We start from the raw sequence: 19,185 nt of genomic DNA, 5'->3' as shown, positions 1-19,185 counted from the left end.
TCATATGATATATTAAATTTGGGATGTAATGAAATAAAAAGGGAGTTTGTATGCCAAAGATCCGTGGTGTAGTCTACATGATACGCAGGTATACACAGTTTAGCCTACCCACTAAGAAAGCTCCAGGATTTCCATATACCCACTTAAAAATGTGCAATGACATGTAACAACATACTTATTATATGTTTAATATATTTTGAATTGCCATCTGTGTTTTCCTTCTCATAGGCTAAATAAAGGTATTTCCACTGTAAATTGGTGCATTAAAGTGTATCAGAATGAAGGCAATTAAGTCTTTGACGCTCAAAATTTCCCTGGTGGAGGACACCCAGACGCCCCACTTTAATATGTCCCTTCGGGTCCATGTATTTATATAATACAGTATACCTGCTAAAATACATTGGACTACACCACTGCCAAAGATGCATGCAAACGTTTGATGCACTACAGAAAACGGTTCTACTGTTGAAGAAGGATGTTGCAATAAGTCCGTTTGTTTAACTGACTGCATGAAATCGAAGTAGGGCGACGCTGGAAAAGGGCACAGTCGGTCCTCAAGTCAGCCTTCACTTTGTAGTAAATAAAGCATTGAAAGGAGAGGATTTCCCTCCAGATGTGTGCTGCTGTGCATTTGTTGGCTCATTGCCTCTGATGTGTTTCTGTGAAAGCGAACAGAGAAAGGATGGATCACTTAACGGGTAGATGGACAGTTCTTCATGCACTGATGAGTTCGTATCTGCGTTTCTTTTTGTTTTTTTTTACCCCAAAGACATCTGTTCTCGTACTCTGTCCCCTCTACCCCGCTTCTGTCCTCTCTTGCCCTCTCAGTGTCTCTGTTATTTCCCCCCTTCCTTTTTCAAACCCCCTTCTTTGCTTCTTTCTTTTCATCTCTTTGTGTTCCTGTCTCTTGGCTTGTCTTTTGCTCTCCCTTTCTTTGGTTTTCTCTCATGTTCTTTCCCTCTTTTTAGAACAGCACTTCCACTCGCTCTCCTTCTCTGTGTAGTCAATGTCAGTTAGGTCCATTTACAGTACGGTCGAGACCAGAATAAACTTCAGTTCCTACATTAGAAACAAAGGTCAGAGCAATTTTGACCAGACATCAGATGGAAGAAATTATCTTGTGTCCTTTTAGGCTTTTACATTTCTGACGTGCAGGTACAGTACCGCAGGGACAAAGGAAAGTTGGCGTGAAGGTCAGAGAAAGAAGTATCAGAGGGAAGAAAGGAAGAAAGGAATACATTTAAGGACATACAGGACAAACAGCAAGTAATGAAGGAAAAACAGAACAGATTAATAAAATAAAAAAGGAAGAAAGGTAGCAAAGTAGAAAAGGGATAAATGTCCATAAATCCACTTATAAGTCAGATAAAAGGCCTCCTATCTTATAACCTTATCTTATAAGTCTTGCCCATAGTGATCAGACCGTTGTTTGTACATCCAGCATGGTTACAGGAAAGTAGCTGACTTTCCATGGTGTAGGTTCGCCAAAAAGTAAAGAGATACGGGAAAGAAATTCCAGTTGTAGCCCAAAACTGACAGCCCAGTCTCACGGCAGTTTGTGAAATGGTCACGTAATTTAATCTATTGATTTGTGTACACGGACACATTTATCTAGTTTTTTTCGTGATATCAGCACGTCTTTTAAACTAATGTATTACAGTGGGAAGCATCTTTCATGAGCACAGCACGATTCTTTAGTAGTGAGCAGTATGAAAGCCCGAAAATCAGCGTAGGGAGGTTGGTTGGTGTGGTAGATGGGTCAAACGACACAGGACTTCACCCAGGAGACGGGAGATTGTGTCCCGCATGTCACGGTTCCTAAATCTTCTTCTTCTTTCACTACCAAACCGTCGCGTTGTTGTCCCGCGTCCTGTTATTCTTTTCCTAAACCTTTGTTCGACTTTGATGTCGAATCGTGCTGCGATGACGAAAGATGCTTCACATTGAAATACATTAGTTTAAAAAATGAGATAAACATTTCTGTGTACTGGGCGCCCTGATAGCTCAGTTGGTAGAGCAGGCGCCCATATATAGAGGTTTACTCCTTGACCCAGCGGTCCCGGGTTCGACTCTGACCTGTGGTCCTTCGCTGCGTGTCATTCCCCCTCTCTCTCTCTCCCCTTTCATGTATTCTGCTGTCCTATCAAAATAAAGGCTGAAAATGGCCAAAAAATAATCTTGTCTGTGTACACGAATTAATAGATTGAATTATGTGACCATTTCACGAACTGCTGTGACTCTGGGTTGTAACTGACTCTCTGGCAAGATTATACTTACCTTACCTACCTATGCTTGGATCACCCAAAGCATTGTGGGAACTGCAGTTCCAAAACATGTCAATCCCAAATAGAAAAGTGACAAATTCCATGAATATTTTGTTTGTATTATCAATACATTTTTGTATCTGTCTATTTATAGACAATGTGTTTTGTATTACAAACCTTTGGAATTGTCTAAAAATAACATTGTTGTCATAGCACGTCTGGCTAAGACATTATTATTACAATCAAACCTTAATTTAACCAGCTAAGTCCCATTGAGATTACAAAATCTCTTTTCTAAGGGAGTCCTAGCCAAGATTCCCTCAATACGAAGATTTAAAAAAAACATACACACAAACATTAAAAACATATAAAACAAACCTATATTGACCGCACACAATACCGTGCTTTAAACAAGGCACACATTATCAGTAAGTAGTTAAATAGTAAGTAAAAATTGATTTATAAAGCATTTTTCACAGATCAAGTGACTGAGTGATTCAGGGGCATACAAAACAAAACACAAGAGTACATAATAAAACCCAATACACAAGCTACGGAGGCAATTACAAGCTCCAATTGAATTAGCCTCCAAACCCTTCACTACATTTTTAAATGCTCTAATTGGGATCAGCATATCAAACTGTGAAACTGTCTGCTCGTGGTTCCAGGCTGCAGAGCAGAGAACATAAAGGCCTGTTTGTTAATTTCAGTGTGAACCTCAGGTATGGACTATAAGAGGATGCCAATTGAGTACAAACCAGAATTACCTTCTTTTTTTTTTTGTTAGGTATACCCAAAAGATAGGAGCAGAGCAGAGTATTGGGCGTGTAGCGACTCTGCCAAAAGCCTGTTAATAAAGTAAGTGGAAACAAATCCATACATGATAAATAGGGCTGAAAGGGTTAAAGCAAGGTTATCGCAGAGAGCAGGAGGCAACAGAGTAGGAGTTTTAAGGAGCAATCTGTCTGCCCTACCACTGAATGTTGGCTGGAAAGCAGTTTTTGTCATTTGGAGGAAGAAGAAGATGAGATGTATCATTTCTTGGTTTGTTTTGGCGTCCACCGTGGCAACGCAATCTCATGAATGAGTTTGTATGATATCGTACAAAAACGTATGCACACCAATTCGTACGATATCCTACAAAATGAGGCGACCGCCGGCTGGTCACATGACAGTTAAAGGTGCTGTAGGTATGTGAAGATCCAGGACTTAGCCAAAAAATTTGAACATCAACAACTTCTCAGTCCCTCCCCCCCCTTTCCGCTGAAGCCCAAAACGGTCTCCTAAGAGAGAACGAATGCGTGTGCATGAGCAGTGATTGACACACAGTTAGACACCCCCCCCCCTGGCCCTGATTGGTGCGTCTGAACAGGGAGCGGTGGATTTTTGAAAATCGCACTACAGGCTGTAGGTGGTGCCAGAGGAGCTGGATTTATTATTTAAATGACCTGCTTCATGTAGTTCTACTAGAACATAGGGTCAGTTTCAGCAAATATGACAGAATGTTAGTTTTATAAGTCTTACCTACTAGTGATAGACCAATTTTATTTGCAGTTTTACGTGTATCGGCATCGGCTGATACGTGGCTGCTGCGTTCGCCGATAGTTTTTTCCCGGCATTATTTACAGACAGGCGTCCACAGGCAGCTTTGTATTGCTGGAGACACTGCAGTTCACGTGCAGACCATGCACTGCCCCTCCCCCACTAGCAGAGCACCATGGCAGTGTTAAATTACAAATCAAGCACTTTATTTCAATGGCTACTTTTCAGGTTTATTGTTTTCTTAAATTATTTAAATGTGTTGACAAAGGACATTTTGTGATGACCTGATTATATCTGTCTTATAACATGTCAGCAAGCAATGCATCATCAAGGCTGTGTTGTAGATGTTGATGAAAGCCTTTCACCCTTGCACAGTTAACCATATGAAGGGCACCCATCCATATGATGCACATTGCACACATAATTTGAGTGATATGAATATAAGATGATTGCAGAAGTGACAGTGATCTGTGTTTTTGTTTATTATTTTTAAAGAAATGGCAGAGCAGATTCTGATAACAAATCCAGTGTGGCAGGGTTTACATTTTTATGATGTAAATTGAGGGAGCAAAAGAAGTATCTGCTCCAAATATCGGCTAAGGCTGATGAAAAAAAATCGGTATCGGCATCAGCACTAAAAAAATCCATATCGGTCGATCCCTTTTACCTACTGCACCTTAAGTTTAGTGGTCTTCCCAGTTGAGTTTAGCCGACAAAAGTTGACCGTCTAGTTAAGATTGGAAAAAATATTGTGGTTTGAATTAAGTAGTACTCCTGGGACGCAAACACACATTTCCTGGTTGAAAGTCTTGGGTTTTCCCTAGTACACGAAATCCACTCCCTGCCTTAAAAGTCCTGTGTTTAATGACTCACCCATCCACCCCAACCTCCTGCCTACACGGTCCAGAGCGCTCCTATACAGCAGCAGTTACTGTGCTGCATACAGCAATACGTGGAATACATTAACACTACATTACTTTTAGTAGCTGTATGAATGTTTCATGAAAACAACCTGACTGTGGATGAAGATCTTTTTAAAAAACCTGAACAGAAAATGCTTTCTTTCATTTTTTAAGTTTGATCTCTGCAACACAGAGTGTATAGCTGTCTGTCAGCATGTCGTGTAACCTGACAAAACAACAATCCGCCACTCTTCACAATAAAATCAACAACCCAAACCCTGAAATGTGGGATTTGAATGCGATTGTTTGCTGTTTGTATTTTATAATACCACATTTTAAACACTATAGGAGCCAAAAATTGAAGCTTCTTCTCACCTCCTCCAGTTGTGTTCATTTTTTTCCTCTACACTAATAGGTTTCTTTTTATAGCAGTTTATTCCCCCCTTCACAGTCCAGTGCCTCGGTAGCTGGCTGGCTGACTGTGTTTCTTTAGCTGGAAAGTTGAAGATGAGAGCTACAATTTACCAAGCACACTGTCTCTATTCATCGATCACTAAAAAGCCCAGTTAACTGTTCAGTTAACCATCAGCACTTATGCACCCATTATGGCTCACAGTGAAGAGCTGGAAGAGCTATTTTGGGTTTGTTTGTTTTTTCCAGGGGGTGGGTGAGAATTCTGTATTCATTCAGCGCCGCTTCTCCTTTGAATTCTGCACTGATAAGTGTATTTTTCCTTTATATATGTATGTCTCTTCTGCAGTTTAGGAAAGAATATGCCAAATCCAAAAGGCTTAATGGGGATTATTATTGTATTAAATTGGAGAAAGTTTCTTCCAGGTCCTGTTTAATGTGCAATATGTAATTGCTGTAAATAAGCTGTTTGTGGTTCCAAATATGTTATGCTGCAGTTTTGTCCATGTGTCTCTTGAGAATGCATCTCCAAGGGATGTAACTGAATACAAACACATTAGTTGAACAGATGTATTGTACTGTATTTTAAATGTTTATATTTTGCGTATTTAACGTGTGTTTTGTGTATTTAATGTGTCTTTATGTTGTCTCACATTTATGCTTTGTCTTGGCCAGGTCGTTTTTGCAAATGAGAATTTGTTCTTAATTGGCCTTCCTGGTTAAATAAAAACAATTAATAAGAAATAACATCTGAATTTTTTGCTGTAAATATTTGCGAGTTTCTGAACCCTAGAAGTCTCATAGAAATGTAACTTCATATGCAACCAATTTGCAAATCACATCTTCTGAAAATCTGCAGACCGAAACAAACATTTTCTGGAACTTTTCAAATGCTTTGCAAGCCTAGGTCAGTCTCCTATTTGTATCCAAATGCACACAAAAACCCTATTTGCACGGGTCTAGTATTACCTGGGGACCTCTAGTAATTTGTAAAAATGCGGAGGTCGTCCGTGATCTTAAAGGGTAACTACCTTTTTTTTTCAACCTGGACACTATTTTCCCCATGTTTTTGGGTCTAAAGCCCTATTCGCACGGGATAAGTATTATCTAGTGACCTCGTGTAAATTATAAATTACCCAACCACGTCTTATTTTCATCTGGCGCATTCAAACGGGATAAGCGAAGCCTGTCATTTTACTCGAATTTACTGACATTAAGCAACAGTAGAAACATGGGTGTGGGTAGCTCTGCTACGTGTGTTTGTGTGTGGTCAGATCTCGAGGACACACACGCACACAATCTCAACCGGGTAGTCAGTCATCGTCCGAACTGAGACCTCTCCTTTTTCTTTCTCTCACTTTTTTCTCCGGGTGGTGTCAAGCAGGGTCCAGTTAGATGGATAAAACAAAACATTTCACCAGGTTAAAATCTATTAGCTCAAGCTTTACGCTTGATTTATTTGTAACATTAACCTCTAATTATGAAGTGAGCCCCCTCGCTTGATTGTGCATTATTTTTGATAAGCTATTGCTTGGAGATGTCTTGTCGTTATCTCTAGATGCATGATACAAACATAAAAAATATACTTACCGCATGCTGCTATACATGTCATCCATCGCCATCTAATCATTCTTTTTGTCTTCGCACTTGTGGTGGTTTCCATCTTTCTCTTTCTGCAAATTGATGTATAGCGACATGACCCAGCACCCAAAACACTCCAACGCACCCTCCATTATTCGCGAAAGATGGATAAAAAGGCGCAAAAGAAGGAAATGGGTACCTTGAAAAAACAAAAAAGCCCCGCCAAATCCTGGACAAATCAGAGATGCCGATTCGCACGGGACTAATATTATCACAGGACCTCCGTTTTCGGCGAAATGTGGTAGGTCATTTGCGGGGGAATTATTACTTTACAAATTACAGACATGACCGATTCGCACGGGCTTAAGATCACAGACAACCTCCGCGATTATTACAAATGACTGGAGGTCACCAGGTTATACTTATCCCGTGCGAATAGGGCTTAAGTGACCGATGGGAACCACAAACTTTGTCTTGGTCCAGTATTAAGAGAGATCCCTGCAATCGGCAGCGGAGAAACAAGCTCCAATGTAAGTTAATAGGGCAGTTGTCCAGCTTGTATTTACCTTCGCAAAAGTGTTCGTTTTGCCGCTGACAGGCTCAGATTAATATTCTAAGTGTCTGACAACATTATGGAATGGATTTGTAAGGAGGTTGACCTTTCTGTTAAAGAGTAAGATCTTTTTTTTAAACATAAAAACATCCGTGAAGTTGCGTTCCCTATACCCACCAGACTCCATGTAAATAAACAGTAATTTCAGCATCGTAAAATACACTTCAGACTTCAGAGCTGTTTCTGGTTAAACAGAAAGGTCTCAAAGAGGTTTTAAAGGTCGACCTCCTTAGAAATCCTTTCCATAATGTTGTCAGACACTTAGAATATTAATCTGAGCCTGTCAGCGGCAAAACAAGCACTTTTGTGAAGGTAAATACAAGCTGGACAATTGCCCCATTAACTTACATTGGAGCTTGTTTCGCCGCTGCCGACTGCAGCGATCTAACTTAAGTCACTTAGGCACATAAACATAAGAAAACAGGTTGAAAAAAACGCTAGTATTTGCAGGGAATAATGTCCGTACACCCTAGTAAAATACAGACTTTGCTTTCCCCATGCAAATGCGCCGCACGAAACACAGACATGGCGGGTACATTTCTAAATCACATGAGGTCCCCTGGTAATGATGCCTGTGTGAATAGGGCTAAAGTCTGTATATAGGCTTGTTTTATACTGTTTTATTCAAACAAAGTGTTTCTATTTAACCAGCAGCTACATGTTGGATGTTCAGTAAAACGGCCACATGGTGCAAGGATCGATGCTTTTTGACAGATCAACTTGTATCAGAGAGAGATCTGTGCATGGCGTGATTGGACATGAGCCTCCGACGTCGATTACTCTGACAAATGCTGTTGTTTTTCTGGAGAGGACACTCTTTAGTTTACGTTTCTGTGCGAACATGAAGTCTACTCTTGTTGTTTTTGACAGAGTCGGGATGCAAAGGAGTGTGGGACAACATTGCATGCTGGAAGCAAACTGAGATCGGAGAGACCGTCACCATCCCCTGTCCTCGAGTCCTCAAGACTGTATTCGGCAGAAATGGTGGGTTACTTGTTCAACCATGCACACACTATTTATTTATTTATTTATTTCATATTCATTTTCTAAACAGGCAGATGAATAAAAAGCAAAAAAAAAGTTGAAACAAATAACTGATGGTCACATTTCATCAAGTAGACTTCAGGAGAGTAGATACAGTCCTCACATACGGTCACTTTCTGGGTCTCTTTCAACCATCACTTTTTTTAAATGAACCGGCTTTTTTATGGACCTAAGACAAAGTTACAATTGTTGAGGTAGGTACTTTCAACTTTATTAATGTAGCACCTTTTTATGCTAGCATGCAGCCCAAAGTGCTTCACAGTATAAAATGAAAACACAGATGAGAAAGAAAGAGACTAATAATTACAACAATTTTTTTTAAACTAAAAAACAGAATACAATGAACACAAGGGTTAAAAAAATATTTTAAACCAATATTTACACTTGCAAAATAATAGTATAACATTACCCAAAATTAAATTAAAAGCCAGTTTTAAAAGATACGTTTTTAATTTTCTTTTAAAATATACAGAGTGAGCTTGCCATTTTAATATCCAAAGGCATATAGTTCCACAGTTTAGGGGCATAAAAACAGAATGCACTCCGGTACTTTAATGGGACACGTCCATGACTCGTTCTATAACAATCCCTGGTCTTTTTCTAACCATAACTAACCAATCTTTTTTTTTTTTTTTTGCCTAGTCTTAACTAGTTCCGTTTCACAACGTTATCTACCGTTACGTTAAACTGAACGGTCACATGATCAAAACTGCAACCGCTGTCACATGTTGAGGTTAAAGGTATAGTAAGTGATGTTAATCTAATACACTTTTTGTCAAAATCAGTGAATATCTCTTAACAGTCCCCTAGCTCTCTGTTTCCGGTTTGCGTTAAAAAAAAAAATCCGATGTTAATACAAAGCCCTGGCTGTGTAAATGGAAACCAAACAGCAAGGAGTGCAAGAGCCACAAAACACTATTCCAGCCAATTGGCAACAGGCATGGACAGTTGATGGTAGGGGCGGGAGGAGGGGAGGCAGCATTCGAATGTGCCAGCCAGTAGCTATCTGTCCGTGAATCTCGGGGGCGGTGCTTATGAAGGGGGGCTTGTATTCGTTTGGCAGTCGAGTTCAAATATCAACAATCTTAGCGCAGAATCACTTACTGCTCCTTTAAGTGCATTCCACAACGTTAAACAGGACAGTCATATGCGTATGTCGTTTTGGAAGTCCCTGGCAGTCGACCCAGTGTGTCGTTTAGATAAGAAGATGTGTTGGAAATGACAAGTATAATCAAATCCACATTCCATTGAAATGTTAATGTTGATTAACCCCTATTCAGGTTTTGCATATCTTCAGACAAAAGACTATTGTGGTCCATGTTACAGTGAGTTGACAGGTATTTAAACTGATGAGGCTTTCTGTCCCCGCTTTGACCTCGCGCTGTTATAGCGTGTCTGTGTGAATGTGTGCAGTGGATTCTGTGCTGAATACATGAGATTTTTTTCCAGCCATTGACCAGATGGCAGTTTGGATTTCCACTCTGAGGACGCGCTCTGATTTACATTGATGACTAAACATTACATAAGCACCCAGCGGCTTGTTCAGAGCCAAAGTTCACTCTGAAGCTTCCCTGTCTGGGACGGATCCAAAACCCCTAAAGTTACTACATTTTACAGAAGTAGTAAGGCTTATATAAGATGAACATGTAGCATCAACAGGAATCTTAAAACAAGGCATCCTAAAATTATTGAATAACTTTATTTTGTTAGAAAGTACTGAGGAAGAAGAGGTTTTTTTTTTTTTTTTTTTCCAAAGGTGCGAACCAACATTTGGCACAAATTTAGCTTATTGGGCTTGTTTTTCTAAATGAAAACAAAGCATTTTAAAGTTGCCTCCAACTCTTTATTTTACTCTATTTAGCTTTACTCGCAACATTTTCCCCACATTAACATCACATTTCAGGAAATGTGAAAGGGTTGGTGAAACAGTTAGGCCTGCTATTCTGGCAGTTCTCTCTGTCTTCATTCGACCGACTGTTGCAAACAATGACTTGCTTTGGCTACATTGAACGCGTAACGTATGCAGAGTGTTCGTAGAGCGGATGTGCTGTGGAATGTATCTTTAAACTGGCTACGCCTGCTGCACACACACACGGCGTAGGATTGTGTGAGTCACAGGCGAGACGGAGAGCTTTCCCTGTGGGATTGTTGTTGTTTCTTCAGTTTTTGGAGCCGGCACTGCACTGTGAAAAATCAATCGACTGTCAGCTGTTATCAGAGGACGCAGGTGACAGGAAACAAGGAATAAAAACAGAAACTCTCAAAACGAAAAGTGCCATTACGCTCACTGACAGTCATTAACTAATTTCCTGTACATTGGTAGTTTAATTTAAAAGAAATATAGACACTTAATGATCCATTTCTGTGTAAAAGGGCCGCACACACCTCACGTAAAAAATATAAATAGAATATTTTAACGCTTGTAGAGCGGATATCCACGAAGCATGTCTGGTGTCGCCAGTTTCATTGATTATAGCGGAAGTGTAGTTTTGAACATCGCTCTGCGTACGTTACGCCTGCAATGTAGCCGAGCATTTTCTCATGTGTCTCCAATATTATTATTGTCGGTTGAAGTTTGGGCAACTAAAAATATTTGTTTAATGTTTTAGTTAAAGATTGTGGTATAGTTAAAAGAAACCAGTGTTGAGTTTGGTCGTCTGAACAATATGAGGACAGCTCTCAGAGGCTATCATGTCATTGTTTTTGTTCGCTAGCCTGCAGTGGTGGAAGAAGTACTCAGATCTTTTACTTAGAGAAAAGTACCCAACAATGGAAAAAAAATGTCTTGCATTAAAAAGCATACTCAAGATAAAGCATACTGTCAAAATTTGGTCCACAATACAGAAAAAGCTTAGAGGAGTAATCACTTTATCACGTGCAATACCTATTAAAGGTAACCCAGATTTCATTCCTTCTATATGGGATGGCCTTTAGTAGGTGGGAAGAGAATGGTTTAAAGATAATGAATCAAATTTTTGATGGAGAAACCATAAGATCTTTTTCTCAATTATGTGACAAGTTTACACTGAGATTGAATGATCTCTTTAGATATTTACAATTACGTCATTATATCACAATTCATAAACACTGGGAAATAATTAAAAGATCTCCAACAAATGTTGAAAAATATTTTATCAATATTATTGAACATGATCTACCTACTAAAAACCATATAGCACATATCTATGGGAAGTTAATGCAGGATCGATCTGATGACCCATCTCATATCAAAAGGAATTGGGAACTAGAGTTAAATACTGTAATAGAGGATGAGATGTGGACAAATGTATGTGCTGGCTGTCATAAGGGTATCAGTAGTCAAATGTGGAAGGAATTTGATTGGAAAATGAAAATGAGATTCTTTAGAGTTCCACTGGTGGTTGCCAAATTTGACAGTACTTCGCCATTATCACAATGCTGGAGAGATTGTGGGATGGTGGGGGACTATGTGCATATATTCTGGGAATGTCCCAAAATACAAGTGTATTGGCAGGGGGTTAAAAGGGAAATCGATAAAGTTTTAGAAAGAGATATTCCAATGCACCCAGAATTTTTTTTGCTTGAAGGTTTCCCTTCAGATCAGTTCAGTAAATCCCATTTATTTGTATTGCATATATTGTTAATGTCAGCTAGGAAGATAATCACTGTGAACTGGATTAAGGTGCGTGAACCCACTGTGACAGAATGGACACATAGACTGAAACAGATATACATGTTTGAGAAGATGACAGCTGACTTGCAGTTGAAATCGGAAATTTTTCGACAGAAGTGGGCACTAATTGAAAATTTGCTTTAAGTATATACATAATATATATTAATGTTTGAAATGTGCAGACAATGTAGTGTATTGTATGAGGTACTGTCAAGGACTTTTGTATTCATTTTAACTTTGTTGTTGTTGGTTCTTTTATTTGTTAATGAAAAGTTCAATAAAAACACAGTTAAAAAAAAATAATAATCGTACTCAAAAGTACAGAATTGTTACGGTATGAGAAAAACTCCGCTCACGCCACAGTCAACTGCTCTAAATACATCAAGTCCTCCAAATCATACGACGATATGGGTCGGTTGTTTCTTCTCTCTAATACGACCCACAGGAGCGTTTCATAAAATAGTGCCTCTAGCGGTGGCGGAAATACAACCTCATACCTTAACCAGAGAACATCGGTCGCAGTTTGGAATGTAAAGGATTTTAAACACGTCTTTAACATTGTGAAATGGCCGCAGTTTGGTTATGTTTAGGCACAAAAACGACTTGTTTAACCCTTGTGCTGTCTTCCCGTCAACCTTTTCACAGTTTGTTTTTGCTTTTTCCAACGTTTTAAATTGTAAAATTTTTCTTCTACACATTTTCAGGACTTATTTCTACGTCCCATTTTTTTCTCATATGAAACAAAAATTGAAAACGGGTCAATTTGACCAGACAGTAAACACAAGGGTTAAGTTTACAAAAAGATTGTGGTTTGGGTTCAAATCAGACGTTACTTCAATTCTGAAGGTTGCGCACATGGCGCTAAATGTGCTGTTTGTTAGGTTAAAAAAAAAACTTTACCTTAGTTTCAAACGGGACTCAAACCCCGCTCTCCTGAGTGAAAATCATTACTACATCCACTAGAGGGTGCCGCCACAAGAAACGTAAATATATATCGTAATTGCTGCTTGAACAAACGACCTCTGGGAGCGTTTTTCAGGGGGGCGACAGTCTCTCCAAATGTGCTTTTTGTTTTTCTTTATTGCATTTACTACCAATGCAAGAAACATCTGATGTTGCCAAGATCAAACGTTTCAGAATAATTGTTTGATTTGGTTACATATAAAAAGCTTTCTTTTCCTATGCCTCCTTTGTATATCCCACCCCACCATGTGTCCTTACCAGCCTTTAAACCAAACCTACACATGTGTCCTTGTTGCAGTGAACACAAGTGGAGGAAGGGGAAAAAAAAAAATCTCAGTTGACTGGGTGAAGTATGGAGATAATTTGCTCTCTCTCTCTCTTCGTCTCTCACAGGGAACATCAGCAGGAACTGCACGTCAGCGGGATGGTCGGACGTTTTCCCAAACATCACCAGCGCGTGTGGGTCGGACACCAGCCAGGACAAGGTATAGAAAAAGGTCTTCCCTGCCATTGCTGTAAATGCCACCTGAGCGTTAATGAATTTTGACTGTGCAGCAGGAAAAGGAGCTGCAACATAAAATGGACCATTAGCGGCCTGTAATCAATGAAGCCTGCAGGGGTCGGCTGCTAATTAACACAGTGACGAGCTTTGTGTAAGGTCAATCTGCCCGACAGTAGTGTGATACATGTTTAAATGTGAGCACTTTGTGTGTGTGTATAGCACTGAATGCCAGGATAGGTTTAATTCCTATCAGCTCACATGCTGTATTTAAAGCATAATGGATATTTATTTATTCATCCATGCAGTTAGACGGATACAAATACAACTGTAGGGAGAGACTGTTAATCTTCTCGGGCCCCGAGAGGAAAGTAGATTGACTGATCTGATGTGACAAGAATCTCCTCCACAAAATTGGCTCTTTCTCAGGCGATTTTTATTTTCTTTGTGCATGAGAAGTGATGATTAAGATACATTTATTACAGTACAGTACATTTATTACAGTGATCTTAGAAGACGTACATGGCATTTTCTCTCGCTCGCTCTGTATGTTAAACTTGTGTGCTGCAGCCTTTACGTTAATCTGGCGGCATTTAATACAGACCTGTGCCCTGTTGAATGTAATATGGAACCAGACCTACATACAAGTGACCAGGGTGCTTATTCAGACATGAAACCGACAGCAATTTTTTTTTTTTCATCAACCTAATGAGGGAACATTTGGATTCATTTTATAAATAATAAATGACTGTCCTCCCCCTAAAATGCTCCCATAAGTCGCTTGTCCAAGCAGCAATTACGAATCATATTTACGTTTATAGTGGCGGCGCCCTCTAGTAGCCTCCTGTCATTATTACTGTAGCAAAGCAGGAAGTTTTCTTTTTTTACTTTACGAAACAAATGAAACAAACGGAGCCATGTCACGTCCTGTGTCACAGGCGTCGCCGTTAGAGTTAAGTAACATAACAGATGAGTTTAACTCAAACCACCATCTTTTTCTAAACTTAACTAAGTAGTTTTGCTGCCTAAACATAACCAAAACGTGACTATTTCACAATGTTTACGACATGTTTAAAACTGCGACCGTTTAGATCGATAGTTTAGATATGAGGATGGTAAATGCTCTTGTGGGTCGTATCAGAGTAGAAATAACCGACCCATATCATCGTATGGTTTGGAGGACTTGTTGTAAATAATTGTATTTGCAAAGTCGCTGAAAATATCTGCAAGACGTTCATTGTCAACATATTTAATTGGGTAAACAAAAGCATGATTTTTTAAAGTTTGTTTTAGGTAACTCAAAGCACTCGTTTAAAGAATCAGTTGGCTTTTTTCCTGAGAGCAAGATGAGGAGATTGACACCGCTCTCATCTGTACGGTTCATAAGAAGCTCGAGCCTGGAGATGGTTACCTTAGCTTAGCATAAAGACTGGAAGCAGGGAGAAACAGCTAGCCTGGCTCTGTTTTTTTAAAGTGCCTGCCCTTTTCCAAACCGTCTCCAAGGCTTCTGGGATGGTTTTGTGTTAACAAACCATCTGTCGTGTCAGGTTTTTATTTTTTTGGGGGGCATTTCCACCTTTATTGGATAGGAAAGCTGAGATATAAAAGGGGAGCGAGACGGGTGAAGAAATGCAGGAAAACCGTCACAAGTGGGATTCAAACCCAGACCTTCTGTGTCCAGTGTTGGGTTCCTTAGGGTACAGGTTTGATCATTGGCAAATTATCAAAGATGTTTTATCAATATTAATAAAGTTATGAATATGGTTATTAATAACTTTATCAAATCGACAAACAATCAAAAAACGGGGCACCACCCTGCTAGTCAGGGACCAATAATCAACCTGTGGGTCAGTCTCATTTCTGTGTAAATCCCTTTAAAGGATTTAAAGGAAGGGGTTGATTCGAGCAACGGACCTGTTTGACCAGCAGTTGTCACAACCAGAACACAAATAATCACAAGCAACTGCTAATTAAGCATAATAAGATTTATTAACTTCACAATTATCAGTAGCTAAACAATAATTCTTCAATAATAAACTCCTATACCTTTTTATAATATCACAACCAAAAACAAAGCAAAAACAAAACCGCATGGACACGTTTGTGTCCGTGTGTGTGTGTGTGTGTGTGTGTGTGTGAGCGAAGGAGGAGGGGCGGTGTCAAAATGTATTCCTAACTCAAAACCAAACTGGCTGCTCCTGTGAGCTGCCCAAAACTCACCTAGCCTCACGAGGGCGGTAGTGGTGCTGCGTGCGGGAGGAGCTGAAGAAGCCCAGGGGGTTGCTAGCGCACACGCGTTGCGCCGATATGGTAGCTAGTGTGTTAGCTCTATACCAACGTAAGCATATCCCACGTGGTTAAAACTAGCCGCGTTAGCTCGAGAGCTAATGCTAGCTTGTGTCGGTGTGTGTGTGTGTGTGTGTGTGTGTGTGTGTGTGTGTGTGTGTGTGTGTGTGTGTGTGTGTGTGTGTGTGTGTTAGTAAGAGGAGCAGAACAAAAGAAGGAAAAGAAAAGAAAAGAAAGCACTCTGATCTGAATTATCGATAATGACCCAGTTCCCCTCAGCCACTCAGGTCTGGGCTAACGTGTAGTTAGAACAGACTCTAAGACTTTGGTTTTTGCTGAGGAAAACGTCACTATAACCACTCCAGTAGCTAACAGCTGATTTTCGCGAAGTTTCGCCGACAGTAATTAAAAACTCCGTGAAAGGAGTGAGGAGCAGATAGCAATTACGGTTTTAACCCAGCTACTTTAACACAACATGAATCAAACGGTATAATGATCAAGTTATACATTCACAGAACAGATTAATAATCACATATGGATCAGTACATGATTAAATCAGATCACATTAATGGCAAATCACCAATAACTCTTTGCTCATTAATAAACACACTACTTATCTCTGCCCAGACGTCCGCCTTTTTACGGGTGTGTTCAGTCCATTTATTCCTGTCCATAGATTCCACAGAAATGAAACGGCACAAATTCTCAGGCTCTCGTCAGAGCACTGAGAAACTTCCCTCCAAAAAGCAGGCAGCGAGGTGGGAAGTTTGGTCGACTTTGAGAAGAAACGTTGTTTCCTTCTCACTGCAGTTATGAAAAACTGGTGCGTTTTTCAAGGATCCACCGAAATAAAATCCACTTTCTCCAGAAAGTGAAAGTTTCAGCACAAGCGCTCGCGCGCTCCCCTCAGCAAACGGAGTTGCAATGGAAGACGAGGGAGTTTCTTAGGGTCAGGTTATTTATAGGTTAAGACCCCATGCTGTTTTTATGGTCCCGCTGAACCAATAGAAAGACTGTAAACTCTTGACAGGGTGAAAAACTACAGTCGTGTAGTTCTTTGACTTCCTGCCAGTTCCCTTCTGGCTGGCCCTTTCGCATAGAGGTGTGAATTACCCCCGCTTTGGAGTTTACATGCAGGCCAAGATTCCTTTGTCTCTGAGCTCATGTGTGTCCTCTATCCAGCGGTCAGTTTAATCTGAGGCCTTTTGGTTAAAATCAGGTTTAACCAGACTCTCGGTCCCCAACACCAGGAATAAACCTCTGCGTATGTGCACCCGCTCTACCAAGTGAGCTAACCGGCCACATTTGCAAGTTTGTTTTGTTTGGTTTATTTGTTGGGTGTGCTGTGGTTCCTCCTCCACCCAAACATTTCGTGGAAACAGAAGAAAAGTTTTTGGTGAGGAGAATGCTTGGCCTTGTTTGCCTTGGGGTGATAATTGCTGCTCCCCTCCTCTTTCACTGCTAAGGTTCAGTCGGGGACATGACTGGTCTTATTCTGAATCAGCCATTGTGCTTGTTAAACTAACTGTCTCACTGTCTCTCCTCTGTCTCCTTATTTCACTCTTGTCTGTCTCTTTCACTCTCCTATTTCTGTCTTTCTCATCTTCATCTTCTTTTTCTTCCTCCTGTCTCCCAGCCTGAGCAAGTCTACTTCTTAATACAATTCACCCCAAACGTCCAGAACAATATGCCCAAGTCTGTGCAAAGTGGTCCACCTTTAGCTGTTATATTTTGCAGAACAAAGGAAGAAAATGTGCATTTATTTCCCACAGACTCCTCATACATTAGTGGAAACTTTAACAGCCGTGCAAAAGGATTCAAAGGCCAAAACATGAATAATACTGCACCTTTTGTAATTCAGACAAGAGAAAGGGAAATGGCAAACCTGCTGGACAGATGTCATGCTTTTCTTTTGACAAGTGGATTAGTTCACCTGAAATCAAAGGAGCTTCATGCTGTAAAGAAAGATAAAGGAATGAAAATGTATTTTCCGCTCTTCACTGAGGGTTAAAAAGAGACAGAGTGCCAACTTTTATCTGAGAGCAGCAGACAAAACGTGATTCAAGAATTAAAGTACTTTATAAATTATACCACATCTCAATATTTTTTACCAAATACATCGATGTCGATATTTTGGCAATATTGTAGGGTTGATATTTGGTGCATTCACAAAATATTAACACAATGAGAGTTTTGATAAATAATCACTGATAATGTGCATATAACGACTAAATGGGTGAAGGCAAATAATAAAACAGCTAATAAGTCTGTTAAGTTCAGAAAAGTACATCACTTTACTGTAATTCAGCCTTTAAAACCAGGAAAAGATATTCACGATATTACGATATCCAAAATGTAAGACGATATCTAGCCTCATATATCGATGATGATATAATATATGATATATTGCCCACCCCTTAAAACAGGGCGTGCAGTTAATCTCTTTCTCTGCTGCTGTGGCCCTTATGTTTATCTGACGTAATTAAAGTCAGACTTGTACCACCTTCAAAGTGTTACAGAACTATTACAGGTGCGACTTAGTAAGATTTCTGTCATGAATAAATTCCCAAGTCATGTTATATAAAAGTCATGACTTTTTTTAAATACAATGACAATGGGAATTAGTATCATAAGTACAAACAATATAAGTATACGATAAAACTTTTCAAATAAGTACAAAAATATCCAGTGAATCTGTCTGAGCATATGTCCTTCCCTCCTTTCAAAGCGTGTGTGTTCTGAGAAGGGACTGTGATCAAATGAGATGAGGCATATCTCAGACAAACAGACAGACAGACGGCATTTATTAGCAGATTTCAATCTCTTTGTTTCCATTTCTAACAGGAAATTACCTGTTATTCAGCTCTTCATGCCGAAAAATGTTCTTAGCAACAGATGCTGTGTTTAGGCACATTAAATTCCATCCATCCATCCATCGCCAACCACTTATCCCGCGCACAGGGTCGTGGGGGGGCTGGAGCCAATCCCAGCATACGTCGGGCGAAAGGCGGGGTACACCCAGGACAGGTCGCCAGTCCATCTCAGGGCCACACATAGACGAACAACCACTCACTCACACATGCACACCTACGGACAATTTAGGGACACCAATAAACCTAGCCCGCATGTCTTTGGTCGGCGGGAGGAAGCCGGAGTACCCGGAGAGAACCCACACAGACACGGGGAGAACATGCAAACTCCACACAGAAAGGCCGGGCCAACCGGGGTACGAACCCACAACCTTCTTGCTGTGAGGCGACAGTGCTAACCACCGCACCACCGTGTCCCCCTGGCACATTAAATTATGCAATATTAATATGAAGGAATGGAGTATCACCTCAATACCAAAACACACTCTGGCGCCTCTTTATTAACTGACCAGAGGACAGTTTACACGCAATAACCTGTAATTTCAGTCCCTGCTCTTT

The 19,185-nt window shown here is 40.1% G+C and overlaps 1 protein-coding gene across 1 annotated transcript in view; it reads left to right on the top strand.

Moving 5' to 3' along the window:
* LOC120568496 (vasoactive intestinal polypeptide receptor 2-like) overlaps positions 1–19,185 on the top strand; it is a 63,751-nt gene that overhangs the window by 32,543 nt on the left and 12,023 nt on the right. The window contains exons 3-4 of the mRNA XM_039816055.1: positions 8,184–8,297; positions 13,366–13,457. Coding sequence (XP_039671989.1) covers positions 8,184–8,297; positions 13,366–13,457 — 206 coding nt within the window. The remainder of the gene's footprint in view (positions 1–8,183; positions 8,298–13,365; positions 13,458–19,185) is intronic.

The sequence above is a fragment of the Perca fluviatilis genome, chromosome 11, assembly GCF_010015445.1.
Source record: "Perca fluviatilis chromosome 11, GENO_Pfluv_1.0, whole genome shotgun sequence".
Classification (NCBI taxonomy): Eukaryota; Metazoa; Chordata; class Actinopteri; order Perciformes; family Percidae; genus Perca; species Perca fluviatilis.
Note: the sequence above shows the minus strand (reverse complement) of the source record. Positions and strands in the feature narration are given on the sequence as shown.